Source organism: Sminthopsis crassicaudata, chromosome 3 (assembly GCF_048593235.1).
Source record: "Sminthopsis crassicaudata isolate SCR6 chromosome 3, ASM4859323v1, whole genome shotgun sequence".
Taxonomy (NCBI): Eukaryota; Metazoa; Chordata; class Mammalia; order Dasyuromorphia; family Dasyuridae; genus Sminthopsis; species Sminthopsis crassicaudata.
Genome location: NC_133619.1, coordinates 577154488 through 577171223, shown reverse-complemented (window position 1 = coordinate 577171223; position 16736 = coordinate 577154488). Strand labels below are relative to the sequence as shown.

Here is a 16736-nt window from a genome sequence, read left to right as displayed (position 1 = left end):
TTTAGTTCCTCTATTAGCATCTAAAATGAAAAAGACATAGAGCATAATAAGTTTTATCTAACTCAGAAAATGACAGGAGAAATTAATGTTTAACCCTTGTAATTCTCCCTTTTCTAGAAAGTATCAAGAAGTCTGACCCTTTTGTTAAGTCTGGACCTACACAGAATAAAGGAAGTAAGGTTTTAATCTCCAAATAGATGAGGCTTGGTTATTCCATAGGGCATTTTTTTTTCTGCTTTACTTATCCTTCCTTTCCCTTTGGAAAGGAAAACACCAGAAAAATCCCAAAGGGGGTCAATGAAGAGTCAGACATTGCTGGAAATGACTGAAGAACTACAAAGCAATAATATAATGGGTATGAATTAGGATAAATTGGATAAGCCCTTTACTTCCTTGAGGAAAGAGTTTATAAAAATGGTTCAATCAGCAGACCTCTTTCAAGGTTCAGGTAAGGTCAGGAGTTTTCATCTCTTCTTCTCCCCCTTTTCATTGAGGCACCAAATTTCCTTTCTTTATCTGAAGTTTGCTTGTCTATATATGTACCTCTAGGTGGTACTTTTAGCTAGGTGCTTGTGTTTTTGTGGACAGAGGTCAGTCTTTTCTTCAAGTTCATGTGAAGTCTGGAATATTGTGTGTGTGTGTGTGTGTGTGTGTGTGTGTGTATGAATTCTGTCACAGCCAAGATGTCCACTCAATGATATTCACTGCTGATACAACATTAACATTGAAGCTGTGGATTTGAGTGAGGGTTAGAAAAAAGCAAAGATGATTCAAGAAAACAAAAATCATCCTTGTACAGAGAATTTACAATTCATTCAGAATATAATAGTGGGACAGAGAGAAAGGCTTGTCTCTGCATCATGTGTTTCTAAGATCTTTATATTTCATCAGCATTCATAAATTAATTTGATTTTCTTTGCCTTCATTGATTAAGAATAATTGATATCATACTGATTATACTAGGTCAAATCTCTACCCTTAATATTTAAATTAGATCTAATTCATGATCCTTTATTATAGGGCAATACCCTTTTTCCACCCTCACCTATCAGTATGATGAAGAACCTAGGTACTTGCATTGCTATTTTATGTCTAGATTTTCAAGTCTGGAACAGTAAAATGGGGAGCATATTGGATTAAACATCTAGAAATCACATCTCTATAACTGTCACAAACCCAATGATGACCTTAGAAAATAATATTCTTTGGGAGAATATATTAGTTTCTCCATTTGTGAAACAGAAATAGCAATATTTGCTCCCAACCAGATAATTGGAATACATAGGATTAGTGATATGCAATTTAGAAGTCAGGGTTCTAAAGAAGAAACAAGCTATATAAAACAAAAGTATTATTGCTAGGACAATCTTAGTTAAAATAGACTTCTTTTTTAAATTTTGAAAGATGAATCAAAACATATAAGGGGAAGGAGGCAAGAATTATGCTCAGGATGAACATTTCTCCTACAGAGGAGGAACTGGAGTGAGTGGTGAAGATACAGATTTGGACTATATATAGTCCAAGATCCCTTACAACTCTGAAACTGTATGATAGTGTTATTAGTTATATGTCCATAGGGAAGCTAATAGGTCTCTAAGTCTTGATTTTCTTATCTATAAAATGGGAATGATAATTACTACACAAAGTTGTTTTGAGAAAAGGACTTTGTAAACTTGAATAGACTATATAAATGTAACTTATCACACTTTGTCTGCCACAAGGTTAAAAAAAATGTAATGAGTAAAAACACTTGAAAGACAAAATTAAAGGAAAGATCTTCAAAGAGGAAACAGAATAATAAGCATGAACATTTTAACTGTATCTCAAGGCAATAACAAACTCAGCATTAACTAACACCTCTGCAGAAATTGGGGGAAAGGAAACTAAATAATGAAAACTTTCCATTTATAGAAAAAATGTACTGTCTCAGAACTACATTTAAATACAAGTTCAAGCATTGAAAAATGCAAACACATTAAGAAATCCTGGCATGAATGCCAAGGACCACTAGTCTACGAGCCAAGATTTATGAGCATATTGAAACTTGAAGCATTTTTTGCACTCATATTTTTATCTGGATATTATATTTTTAATATATATATATATATGTACCCACACACACACATATATATATATATATCACTGTATTATCAAGGTTCAATTTATAATTTCTACATCCTAAAAGGTATGATATAAAGAAAAGTATAGGATGAACTAACAGAAGTGAAAAGCAGTTCCTGTCAGATAGATCATGCATGCCTAAATTCACATATTCCAGGAAGCTGAAGCTGGTGGCTTGCATCTAGGGAATTCTGAGCTGCAGTACAGCTAAAGCAACAAGAAGATAACATTTCTGTAAGTTAGTGCCTCCAGAAGACAGAGATAGAGATAATATCAAAGAAGAGAGAGATAGAGACATAGAAACACACACACACACACACACACACACACACACACACACACACACACACAGAGAGAGACAAAGACAGAGAAATAGAGAGAGGAATAGAGAGACAGAGAGAGAGACAGTTGAAGACAAAGAAACAGAGAGGAACAAAGCAATGGAGAGACAGAGATAGAGAATAAGACAGAAAAAGAGATAGAGCTTGATTTATTAAGAGAAAGACAGGAACAGAGAGAGTGACACAGAAACATAAAAAGATAGAGACAAAGAAACAGAGAGATGCAAAGACAGAGAAAAAGAGAGGGAGGGAGAGAGAGAGAAAGGGAGGGAGAAATTGGAGAGGAGAAGAGAGGAAAGGGAGAAATTGAGTTCTGTAAATCCCTTTTTATTGGAAACAGCAATCTTTACGAGTATGGGATAGGCCCTTCTCCTCAGCGTGGTTATCAGTCACTGGAAACTAGACTGAAATGTAGAAGAGAATTGACAGGAAACTATGACACAAGTAGTCAGTCCCTCTACCAGTGAAGTTTGGTAGGTACTCTGCAATTCATTGGGCAGCTAAGTGGTACAGTGGATAGAGAACTGAACCTGGAGCCAGAAAAACTCATCTTGGAGTATTCAAGTGTCTGACACTTCCAAGCTGTGAGAATTGAGGCAAGTCACTTAATTCTGTTTGCCTCAGTTCCCTCTTCTATAAAATGAGCTGGAGAAGGAAATGAAAAGTTATTCCAGTATCTTTGCCAAGAAAATCTGAAAAGGGATTCACAAAGAGTCAAAAATGACTGAATAACTGCAATTCATAATTTTAGGGAGTTGTTTAGAGCATTAATAAACTGTTATATTTTCCATGCTCAAAGATCTAATATGTATCAAAAAGTGAGCTCTGAACCCAAGTCTTATTTTTGAAGCCAATTTTTCCACCATCATGGCATATTGCCTATGTTGCCCATTCATCAATGAGTAATTTCATTTTTACAGATTTTTAAAACATTTCTTTCTGAATAGTGTGGAGGGGGCAGTGGGAAAAGGAAGTAGAAGATGAAGGAGAAGCTAAGGGGAAAAATTCTTGAGTGTAAAAACACAAAAGGTGGATATATTAAATATTTAATATTGGAATGCTAGAAAAGTTTCTCTGAAAGTTATTAGACAGAAACTTAATACCTATAAGAAATTTTCATCCTTGTCAATCTACAGAGAAAATAACTTTTTTAAAGGAATTAATGTTTTCAGTGAAAATATATATTGTAGTACAATATAGATTTGCATTATCTTCTCTTGTAATTATGTATATATGAAAGTTTCCCCCCACTAAATCTCACTTTCATTTCATTCTCAAATTTCTTGAAAATTTAGCCTGTCCTCGTAATACTTCCATTTTCTTATTATTCATTTAATCTTCATTCCCTTTCTCTAATGCTCTCTGGTAGCATTCTCCTTTGAGGTGTCTGGAACATGTGATGCTGTTGACTATCTACATCTTGATAAACCCTTTTCCCTTTACTCCTATACTCTCAAAATCCCTCTGTCTCTTTTTCTCTAGTTACAACTTCATTTTTTTTTTTTTTCTTTACTGGTTTCTGATCTTCTCTTGTATCAGTAATCTTCATTCAAGTCAGTTCATCCTTCACACCAAGGTATTTAATAATGTTTGTAAAGAGTGACTGGACCACAAACATTAAGGAAATCCCCTCATATATTATATTGTGCATATATTTCCTGCACACTTTTACAATATGAAAATGAGCTAAAATATATTTTCTTGAATTTTGATACTAGGTCAACTTTTCAGATTCAGAAACAACTGTAATAATTTTTAGTTGGCAATTTTAAAAAGTGCCATGATAGAATTTAAAGACAAGTCATATGAGAGAGGAAAATATGAATGTAGAAGGAGCATATACTGGAAAGAATTTAACTTGATCTGGTATAAGAAAAAATAGCTTTCTGGTGTTTTTTTTTTTAATTGCTAATTGCATCTGTTACTTAATGTTGGGCAAGTTACACCTTTTCTAAGTCAAAATTTCCTTATGTGTAGCATGGCAATAGTGAAAAGAGCTACTTTATTCATCTCAGGATTATTGGGGAGTTCAAATGTGACAACTTGCATGAAGTTTTTAATAAACTACAAATTGTAAAATTAACACAATCTATTATTAAACATTGCCTTTGATAAAGATAAATTATCATTGCATCTCCATCAATTTATAACTCTAAAAATGTAGGAAACATTCACAAGTCGTAAGCTTTTTTACTCTTTAAAACATGAAATTTCTATGAAAAGTATGGAAATTGATTTTTAGCTATCTGGTAAATCAACACTATTTTAAAAATTAAAATAATCCTAAAAGTAATAGAATTTCTTTGTTGAACAAATAAAAACAACTATGCTGCCCATACAATGTCTAATGTTTCTATTACTTATACATGACCTCTTTATAGCTCAAAACAGCAAGGATGCTGGGGAAACTAGTATAAGAATTTGACTACTCAATAACAGTTAGCCTGGATTTACCAGGCATTTGCTCTTTTAACTCAATAACTTGAATTCATTGTTCCTGCAAAGTCAAATTAAATATTTTGTTAATTTATACTGAGCATCATCTCAGGAGAGAGAATGAAAAAAATCACTTCATATCAGTGTGGAACTGAATAAAAATAAAAAACACTATTAATCAGGGTTTGATGTCTTGTTTTCTTGGTTATCTAGACTTAAAAAACTGATGAAGCAAATGTTAAGAATGTAGATTAAGCTTGAAAGTGTGTTATGTATGTGTGTATGTGAATAAATATATGTATGTAAAGCTGTGCATATACATATATATGTGTATATATATATATATATATATATATATATATATAGAGAGAGAGAGAGAGAGAGAGAGAGAGAGAGAGAGAGAGAGAGAGAGAGAGAGAGAGAGAGAGAGAGAGAGAGAGAGAGAGGGGATTATTAAACATTTGCCAGTGCAACTCTGGCAGATAATATATTATTTCCATTTTTTTTTTTTGAAAGAGGCAGTGTGTGGTATATGTAAAGAGAATTGGCTACAGAACCAAGAAGACCTAGATTCAAATACTACATCTCATGAATACTGTTTGTGTCATAAATTATTTTTGAAGTATAATGTTATCTATGGTTTACTGTATTTTTACTTGTTTTATTATTTATCAATTACATTTTGATCTGATTCAGGCTGCATTTGGGAATATTATGCCCAGCAGCACATTTGATACCTCTGGACTAAAGAATCTTTTCAGTCTCTTCCAGGACAAATTTCTATAATTTTTCCAATTTCACACAGCATGATAGAGACACATCTGGATCTCCAAGAAGAGTCTTCTAACTTCTAATATCTAAGTTCAGTCTTTTTCCCACTTTACTACTATATTTCTTGAAAAAAAAACATGCAAAGTAAAAGAGAAAAGGGGAGGAGGAGGAGAAGACAAGATGTTGTGACTTTGGTTGGAAGAATTACATGAAGTATAAAATAATTTCATTAGTCACTGAAGAACAAAGGCTGTTTTATGCAACATGTGTAGTTTAAGTGTGAGATTGATGTTGTATAAAACCTGGGGGAGTAATGGGTATGTATGATTTCAAGCACTGTCATCTTGAGTGGGATCAGGGGAAAAAGAAATTGTACTTCCCAGTAATGATATTAAACCATATTAATTTAGGCTGAAATTATAATCTTAATGTTTGTAAGTTCAATATTTTGATCTCTTTATGAGGCTTTATCTGCTATTTTCTCAAGGATAAAAATGGATATTTTGGTTGCCATATGTTAACCAGTATGGGAGCAGGGGAGGAATTTCATTAGCCTTTGAAAGAGCACATTAATTAGGACATTTCTTATAGGTAATTCTGAAACATGATTTGATGTAGATATGATGATATTGGGTAATGATCTTCTCTTCTTAAAATTCAATTTTATGACTCTAAATCACTCATTACTTTCTAATTTTGCAACAGATGATGATGACTTTTCTTAGCATGTTGATAGTTTGCTAAGACGTTAGGTGCTTCCATTAATTAAATTTTGTTTTTCAATAATAAGATTTTAAAAGTACTATTAATTATCAGAACCTTTTCTTTAGCCAAGAATAATATAAAAATTTACCTTTACAAATGCAATAATTTTTAAAGAGATCGTTGCCAAGTATAATGAATTCATTACAAAGTCCATTAGATTCCACCAGTCATGGATATAATCTTGAAGTCCACCATCCCACATCTGTTTAATTTCACCCCATATAAAACCTGAAAATAGAAAAAAATCAATTTAAGTGTAATTTCATAAGCTTATATTCTTTAATTTTTGTCATGTTACATACTGATTTTATCACATTAAGAAGCAATTATATATAAAGGGCATGTAGGATTTTCATAAGACCATGCATGGTCTTATGAATAGACCATTGCATTTAGAATGAAAATGACAAAGGTTCAAATTCTGCATCAACCACTTTACCATATGAATGTCCATTGCTTAGTCATTTAACTTCTCTTGGTTTCAGTTTTCTCACCTGGAAAATGGAATTAATATGTGTAGCATTTATCTCAATGCTTTGTTATGAGGGAAAAAAGAAAATAATGCATGTAAATAAAGTACCTTGAAAATGTTAAAGTGTTTGTATAATGTTAAGTTAGTATAACCAGTATAGAAAATGTGCTTCTGAGGGAGATTAATTTCTACTTTTATCCTTTAGAGAAACTGATAGCAGTGAACAGTTCCTAAAAGGATCTGAAAAGACAAAACGAATACGTTTCTCATGATGAATGGAAGGTATGAATCTGTTCTCAAATATCTCTATTCTATTTTCTTACCTTCAAACTGAATCAACCACAACAGACATTATGATAGACATTCCAATGCTTCTAGATATGAATCTGGCCATAACATTTTTTTTCTCATTCTCTCTTTCCCTCTCCCATCCCCCCAATCTCTGTCTCTGTCTCTCTGACTCTCTCCTCCTGTTTTCATATATAAAATATATAAATATAAACATATGCAGACACATAAGACAAATGATGTTAACTCTAAACCAACTTTTGATCGGATATCAGGAATTGTTAAAAGGAGCCTATATTATTCCTGTTATCACTCATACTCAGGTCAATTTTCCCAGACTATAAAAGTGGGGTGCATTGTTAATCTATCCATCCTGTCTTCAACCTTTGAGACCTTCTTTGAATAACCAAACTCTTTTCTGGCTCCTTCCCTTACTGCCCCTTTTCTTCTTGCTCCCTGAGACTTTAAAGTTATTTCCCATATTGCTTAATCACCTAACTCTGCCTTGCTTAGTCTTAGTTGGTTAAGGACATGAGCTATTTCACATAATAAATAGCAAACCTTTGTAACCTATGATTGATGTTTCTGACACAATTTCTTTATGGTGCAAATCAAATCACTCTGCTCTATTACTCTATTTAATCTTAAAATGTTATGTTCTTCAAAATAAGTTCATATTTTATCTAATATTATCACTTTATGTAGTATTTAACATCACTTCAACATATACACACACATACTGAATCCTTTGCTATTTAATGTTAGTTATATATGGCTTTCTCTTTTATTCTTATATACAAATAATATCATGGGAAAACAATTTTTTGTTTTGAATCATTTTATGCCCAAAAAACATATATCAATTCAACAAAATTTCCTATTTCCAACAGTAGATTAAATGAACATATCCAAGGAAAGTAACATATTTCTTTTTAATGGACCAAATATGGATAAGAAATTGTATATTTCTGTCAAAATCATTGAAAAGATGAAGTGCTGTTTTTCTTCTATACAAGTAATTTTTGAGTAAACTTTAAACAGCATATAGATTTTCTATTTCATCTATTAGTTTGTGGAAATGGATGAGGAAAGTTATAAAGAAACATATAGATAAATGTAAAAAAAATCTGAATCAGGAGATACTTGAGGTATTAACACAGGATTATATGTGATTAATATGATTGAAATATGAGGGGTTAGTAGCATATCATTTCACAAACTGATGCCTCAATGGTCTATAACTAATTACTTGATATTTCAGGGAAAATTCATGCTTTTAAATATGATTTTTGAAGGTACTTCCTCTTTTTAATCACTAGGAAACTAAAGTGAGGAGAAGTACTCAAGATGCTAAATGGAGACAGTAAATAAAATCAATATGATAAATAATATAATGTAAATAAAATATTTTGCAAATCTTAACTTCCTATCTAAATGCTAGTAATGACAATGAAGATAATAATGATAATGAAGTCTCCTGACTTTCAATTCTGTGCCTTGGATAAAAAAGACAAGTAATTTTTTTTCAGCTCCCTTGGACACAGATCTTTAAGGTCTGGCCTCCTTATTTTTTGTTTGAAGTATTGCAAATTTCATTAATCTCAGAAATAGTAATAATCAAATATAAATATAATAATTAATTTAAAACTAAATATCAGTAATTTTTCTCTTATCTCGATACTTATCTCTTCTCAAAAAATAAAATTGACTACAAGTGGGCAAAGACTATAATACTTCAAAGAACAGTCATGCAGAAGATATTTCTATCTTGTTCCAGAAGTCAATACAAAGAGTAAATTAAAGAGAAAAATGCATATGTGTAATATGCATAACAAGAGATAAAGAAAAGATGTAAATATAGATATAAAGACATATAAAGAAGATGCTTTAGTAATTAGGACTGTCCGGATACAATAGTTTGGTCATGTCACTAGGAATATTAGAGTAGAAGCTAGATGACCATTTGTTAGGAATTATTAGAAAGGATTCCATTATTTGGAGAGGCCTAGATATCATAGAATCGATGATTCTGTGATTCACTGATAATTAGCAAATCTAATATTGAAAATTATAGGCAGAAATAAAATTCTGCCTTTGGAATTAATAGATAAGAGCTTGTATGTAATATGAGTCCTCCTTTGCACTCTAAACACTATCACCTTATCTCAATTCTAACCTATAGGAGTAATGCAAAGAGAAAGAGAGGAGGGGCATTCAGGCTGAATACTCATACAGTTGAATATTTAATTTGGCTTTGAATAATATTTCTAAACACTGTTGTTTCAAAGATTTTTTCATCTTTCCTTCATCAAATATGAGACTCCAATTCAAATGGCATGATTGACCATCATGTATTGTCAGATGGTAATGAAGCGTGAATATCAGTGATGGTGAATCATGGGAATTCAGGATTTGGTGCTAGGGAGGGACTTTATACAATGTATAACCCAAATCCCTTTATTTTACAGAAGAGCAAACTGAAGATCTTGCCTAAAGTTAAATACTTGGTACATGGAAGAGTAGGAATAAAAAGTGGACTTTCAGATTAAATTCAGGTTTCTTTAGCCTATAACTTCACACATAGTGCTAAAGAGTTTGCTTTTTTCCTACTCTGACTATATTCACTCAATACATAGTCATGGAGAACCCACTATGGACAAATTACTATGGCTTTCTCTTTAGGAAGTCTTAAAACTTAAAACGAATGAGATTATTACTGGGCGTATATCCCAAAGAGATAATAAAATATGGAAAAGGACCCACATATACAAAAATGTTTGTGACAGCTTGTTTTTGTAAGACAATAAATTGGAAATGGAATAAATGCCCATCATTTGGGGAATAGAAGGATGTAATGTAATTTTATTGTTCCATAAGAAAAAAGCAGGCTGATTTCAGAAACCCTGGAAAGACTTACATTAACTGATACTGAGTGAAGTGGGAAGAACCAGGAGAACATTATACACAGTAAGAACAAGATTATGTGATGATCAACTGGGATGGACTTGGATCTTCTCAATGAAGCAATGAATCAAGGCAATTCTAATAGAGTTGGATGAAAAATACCCATCACATCCAGAAAAAGTACTTATGAAGGCTGAATGTGGATTAAATCATAGCATTTTTGCTTTTTTTGTTTTTCATATTTTTCCCCTTTTGGTATTCTTTTTATTGTACAGCATGACAAATATGGAAATATATTTAAAAGGGTAGCACATATTTAACATATCAGATTGCTTGCTGTCTTGATGAGGGGGAGGTAAGGAAGGAGGGAGAAAAATATGGAACAAGTTTTTAAAAATGAATGTTGAAAAAGATTTTTACATGTATTTGAAAAAATAAAGTACTATTGAGAAAAAAAAGAATGATGATATTAGAGGAATATTGAAGAATGCATCTAGATTGCATATCTCCCAAACAAAGATGGAAAAAGTCCTGTGATTTAATTGATATAAGGAACTGGAGAAAGAAAGTAGCTTCAACAAATTCATACAAAATGAGGAAGTAGTATAAAAGGAAGCTTATTCTGACAACCAGATAATAGGAGAGAAAGGAAGGGTTTATATATTATTCCACTATCCCCTTAGTAGTAATGTTCTATAAACTGATTCCTATGATTTATAACTGTTTATAACCTAAAGTTTGGAGTTAGGCCCAGTTGAAAACAATGATGTCAAATGTTAATAATAAAAAGAACAAAAATATTGTCTAATGAAAGAACTTTTTTGCTTCTAAACAGTTATTGTTGATACTGGGCTGTTTTTAATATTTATTTCCTACCTTACCCATAATGGGCTTTTTACTCTGTGTTATTTTCATTTTCATCACATATTGTCATGGTTAACTATGAAAATAAAAGCATGCTTGGTGAGAGAGCAGGCTGTAAATGTGCCATTCAAAAAATAGTTCCCTTAATTTCATGTGAGAAATCTGAAACTGAAACATAATTCTCAGCTTGGCTTTTCACTCTCTTATTCACACTGAATTAAGACAAAAAGAAAACATAAGTAGACCAAAAATAAAAAACAACTTTTTCATTGACAAGAAAGAAAATTATCTTTTCCCCTATGATGGGTCTTTTAGTATTTTGAGGTATACTGTGGGGGAGGGTACAGCCTTGAAAGTTGTCTAACACAGAACTATGCTACACAGTTGTGCTAGATCCATGAAAACTTAGAAACTATTTTCCTACTGAAAAATCTATATTAGTGAATTGAAGGAAATCCTGAGAAATATTTCATTTCCATTTGAAGAGACTGTTGAAACAACTTCATCCGCTGGTGCTTAATACAGTGTAAATAATATAATAAGAACTCAACATTTATTGGATTGACAGAAAAGGGATCATGTCAGAGGTAAAAAGAGTGATTAAACAGAAGTTCATAGAAGTAGAGGTAAAAGGGACCACAGAAATTATCTCTTCCAACTTACTTAAAATTTAAGGAACCTGAAGGCCCAAGAAATTAAATGACAATGTCATCTAGGCAGTGTTTGAACCAAACTTTTCCTAGCCAAAGCTCATTCTACTATGCAAGTAACCATTTGTTATTAGGTCTTACCAAAACCTGAAATTCTTAATTTATGATACTAACACTTCTACCTCTGGAGAAAAGTATCTAGGCAACCATCAGTGCAAATCATTTCATAATTAGATAACTGAATTTAAAAAAAAAAATGTGAGAAATAAGAATGCCATCTCAGTTTTAGTAATAAATATGAAATGAAGACTTCTGAGTCACTTGAAATTTATCTTCCTGCAAATTCATTCTGACTGATATTTAAATGATTTGATGCAAAATCCAAGAATGTACCTCCCACCACTTTGATGGCAATGTTGTAATAAAGCATTCTTTCTGAGATTGCTGTCACAGATTTCCTATCATTTCAATATTCCCATGAAAACATAGGCTCAGCTGGACTATTTCTGCAGATGGAAAAATGGTAATTAATGGTTGGAGAAGAACCTTTTTCATAGTGAAAATATCAAATTTCCACCTGATTCAATTCTATTTAATAAATATTTAGTATTTATGAGGATTTAAGTGATTTTTTTGTTTATTTACGTGGAGAAATGTGTAAGTACTTTTATATTTTCTTTTCCCTTTTGAAAAGAAAAAAGTTTACAAAGAATTACTCTGACTTAATTCCTCTACTCACAAAAAGCAAATTGTTCAGCTTTATTTCCTAAACATAATCTGCAGCCACCTAACAAGCAGTTATCCAAGCCCCAAATGATTGATTTGAACCTGGTCTCATTCTTTCAATAGTAAAGCATTGAGCCAGTTAAATTGACCTTCCTTGTATTTCTCCCATCTATATATCTTTGTAGTAACCACTACCATTCCTTTTATATCTTCCCATTTTTCCTCCATTTCCAAGAATCTCTCTTTTCCATCAAAACACAGCTAAAGCACTGCTGACCCTAGGAAAATTTTGTTGATTCCTTCAAATACTAGGGCCCTGTTTCCTTAAGTACCTTGTATTTATTATTTTTACATTCATTTTATATATATATATATATATAGATGTATAGATATAGATATGTAGACATATATCTATATCTATATCTATATCTATCTATCTATCTATCTATCTATCTATCTATCTATCTATCTATCTATATATATATATATGTATATATATAAATGAATTTGTTATCTTCTCCAGTTTAAATGTCATGTCATTCAAAGTAAAGCTTATCCATTCTTTGAATTTGCATGGTTTATGTCAGTGTTTAGTACTACAACAGGGAGAAAAGATTCTACCTAAATGCTTTTTTGATTAAAGTGATTGCTCTCTATTTCTGGATTCTAAATGAGAAGAAATAGGAGATGAATTTGAACAGCATAGATAAAGTTCTAATGCAGCTAAGATGGAAAGGTCTAGAAGCCCAAGATCTTTGCAGTTTAAGCTAGTTTTGTTTTGTTTTTTTCCTTAAAGAGAAAGAAAACTATTATCAAGATTTAATTGGCTTAGGTTATTAAAGGCTGAAGTCACTGATAAAACATTCTGGTGAAATAAATACAAAAAAGTGAGAATATGAGGGGCCAGAGCTCCTCCCTCAAGCTTATGACTTCAGTTCAAGAGAATAACTACCATCCCAAAAATTATACTTAGGTGAATCAAGGGTGCATCCTCAATAATATTCTTTCATTTCCCTGCAAATCCTTCCCCTGATATGGTTAAGTAAACTTGGTTTTGTTGAGTCATTTGGGAAATAAAAGCATTTCATTTCACTCCAATTCCAAAATAGATGCCCAGATGTTCTGAAATGGAAATAATTGTATATACATGTGTTACTGTATCTGTATCTGTACCTATCTTTCTCTCTTTCTCTCTGTTTCTCTCATTACCTCTGTCTTTCTGTCTCCGTGTCTGTCTCTCTCTTTCTCTTTGTCTCTATCTCTCTGTCTCTCTCTGTCTCAACCTCAAAGCTGTTAATGACTTCTTAAATTATCAAAATGATAATTATAATCTCAGAAGATAATAGAACCAACTACAGGGATGTATGTAATTGTGTCCTGGATTTGATTTTTACTCAATATTGTGATAGAAGTAATGAGAGTCTTGAAGGAGCTTGGGATGCTCATGTCTTTTTACAATTTGTGATTTGTGATAGAATTGTTGAGAAAATCTTCACAGTCTGTCATGTACTGTATATTTTGGGAAAGCTTTCAAGTGATTCTGGAAAAATAGAAAGGATTAAATGTAGTAAATATTACATGGGAAGATGGGCCAGGTAGAAGAAAGATATCTATAAGAATGAGATTTGGAAGATACAAAGAATAGGTGAAGATAAGAATAGCAAAACCTTATTTAAAAGTTAGGTTGAGAGAGAAAAAAAAAGGAGTAGTAAAGGATAAGTATGATATTTCTACTAGGTTAATGGTAATTCACAAAAGAGAGAAAGTGAAGCAACTCATTTTTTTTACTTCTGTTTTCTTCCCCCCCCCCCATAGACATTTGTACCTGAAATGACTGAATGAAAATGATTAATGAGGAGATTAATGCCCAAAATGCAGTTAGTTGGCACAGCAGATAGAGTGGTAAGCCTGAAGTCAGGAAGAGTAAATTTTCCTGAGTTTAAATCTGATCTTAGATATTTACTATCTGTGTGACCCAGGGTCATTTAATCCCATTGTCCTTGGTTGCCTCATCTGTAAAATGAGCTGGAGAAGGAAAGTCAAACTACTCTGGTATCTTTGCCAAGAAAACCCCAAATGTTGAAGATAACTGAAAATAACTTAAGAACAAATGCCAACAATAATGAAAGAGATTGAAAGGGAATAATTAGTTGTCCTGATTGCCTTGATGAATTCAAGACATTTTGTAGAAATGATATGTACATATATGAAAAAAATAGCGTTTGAAAAATTGTAGAAAACTACAGAGGCACCATAAGATAGTGGACAAACAATCCAATGTTTAATAAATGTGAAAGGAAATTGTTTCTGCAATTATAGGATAATGAACTTGTCTTCAGTTCCCGGAAATTTTCTGGAAGCAATAATTAAAGAGATGGTTGATAAACATCAAAAAGGTAAGTATGCACTACAAAGAACCAATTCAGTTTCATCAGAAACTTGTCACAGCATTATAATCTCATTTATTTTTTAAATAAAATCATGAAACTGATGGAGGAAAGGAATATATGAGACAGAGTATCTAATTTTCAGCAGATTTTTATAGTTATTTGTACCATTATTGGGAAGAAGATGGAAAGATATGGGCTAGGGTCAGTTAGGTGACACAGTGGATAGGGTACCAGTCCTGAAGAAAGGAGGACCTGAGTTCAAATCTGGTCTCAGACAATTAACACTTCCTAGCTGTGAGACCCTGGGCAAGTCACTTAACCCTAATTGTCTCAATTTAAAAAAAAAAAAAGATATGGGCTAGATGATGATACATTAAGATGGATTCATAAATAGTTGGATGCTGCACTCAGAAGCTACTAATGGTTCAATGTCAGGTTAATAGGAAACTTTTAGTGGAGAAAGAAACTTACAGATCCAGATTTGATCCTATACTTTTAAATGTTTTTTATTAATGAACTGTTGAAAGCAATAAATAAAAAATGCTCATTAAATTTGTAGAAGATAAAAAAATGAAGGGGTAGCTTATATATTGAACAACAGAGTCAGGATCTAGAGGGATCTTGAAAGTCTATGAAACTAAGAAGATGAAATCCAATTGGAATAAATGTAAAGTCAACTTCATAATTTCAAAATATGTACAGCATGGTTAGAGAGATATGTTTTTTTTTTTTCTGGAAAGAAGATTGAAGGGTTTTAATGGATTGGAAAGGAAATGGGATGGGAATAAGTAATTATTAAATATCAAATATGTACCAGGCACTGTGCTAAGTGACCTTTTATAAATATTACCTCATTTGATCTTACAACAACCCTATGAAGTAGGTGCTATCATTACCCCCATTTTAAAGTTGAAGAAACTGAGGCAGACAGAGATCCAATGACTTTCTCAGGTTTTCACAGTTAGTAAATGTCTGAGGAAAGATTTGAATTAAAATCATCCTGACTCCAGTCCCACCATTCCATTCCTTGTTCAGCTGGTTACCTCTTAAATTTGAACTGATTGATGAATGAATGTCCGCAATTGGAGAATGGCTAAATACATTGTAGTATATGAATGTTAAGAAATTGTTATTGTTCCCTAAAAAATTACCAACAGTATGATTTCAGAGAGGCCTGGAGAGATTTTCATAAAATGATGTTAAGTGAAATGAGATCATTATACACGGCAACAAAAAGACTATATGATGATCAATTCTGATAGATGTGGCTCTCTTCAATAATGAAATGATTCAAACCAATTCCAATTGTTCTTTATTGAAGAGAGCCATATACACCCAGAGAGAGAACTATGGGAAATGAGTGTGGGCCACAACATAGCACTTTTACTGTTTCTGTTATTGTTTGCTTGCATTTTTGTTTTCCTTCTCAAGTTTTTTTTTCTTTCTTTTCTAGATCTGATTTTTCTTGTTCGGCAAGATAACTGTATAAATATGTTTACATATACTAGATTTAACATATACTTTAACATATACTTGGATTACCTGCCTTTTAGAAGAGGAGATGGGGGGGAAGGAGGGAAAAATTTGGAACAGAAGATTTTGAAAGGGTCAGTGTTGAAAAATTACCCATGCATATGTTTTGTAAATAAAAAGCTATGATAACAAAAATAAATATGGTGTAAAAATTAAAAAAAAAAAACTAAAAAAACTGTGACTGAAATTCAAAATGTTCCAGCAATGTAATTGAGTACCTCTAGAGCTAATATGATCTTGGGCTACACTAAATGAAGCATACCTCCCAGTAACAGGGAAGTGATAGTCCCATTGAACTCTGCCAATATCAGAACTCAGCAGTAGTAGAACTTAATGGTACCACAATCAGTAAAGATACTGATGATGAAAAGTAGCATATTTATCAGTACCTACTCTTCATCAGGTATTGTATTGAATATGTTTTTACAAGCATTATTTTATTTAATTTTAACAACTACCCTTGGAAATAAGTGCT

At 32.2% G+C, this 16736-nt stretch overlaps 1 protein-coding gene across 5 annotated transcripts in view; it reads right to left on the bottom strand.

Moving 5' to 3' along the window:
* Positions 1-16736, bottom strand: part of TRPC4 (transient receptor potential cation channel subfamily C member 4) — a 251004-nt gene that overhangs the window by 38094 nt on the left and 196174 nt on the right. For all 5 annotated transcript variants that reach the window (XM_074304858.1, XM_074304860.1, XM_074304859.1 and 2 more), the window contains one exon: positions 6523-6662. In XM_074304858.1, coding sequence (XP_074160959.1) covers positions 6523-6662 — 140 coding nt within the window. The remainder of the gene's footprint in view (positions 1-6522; positions 6663-16736) is intronic.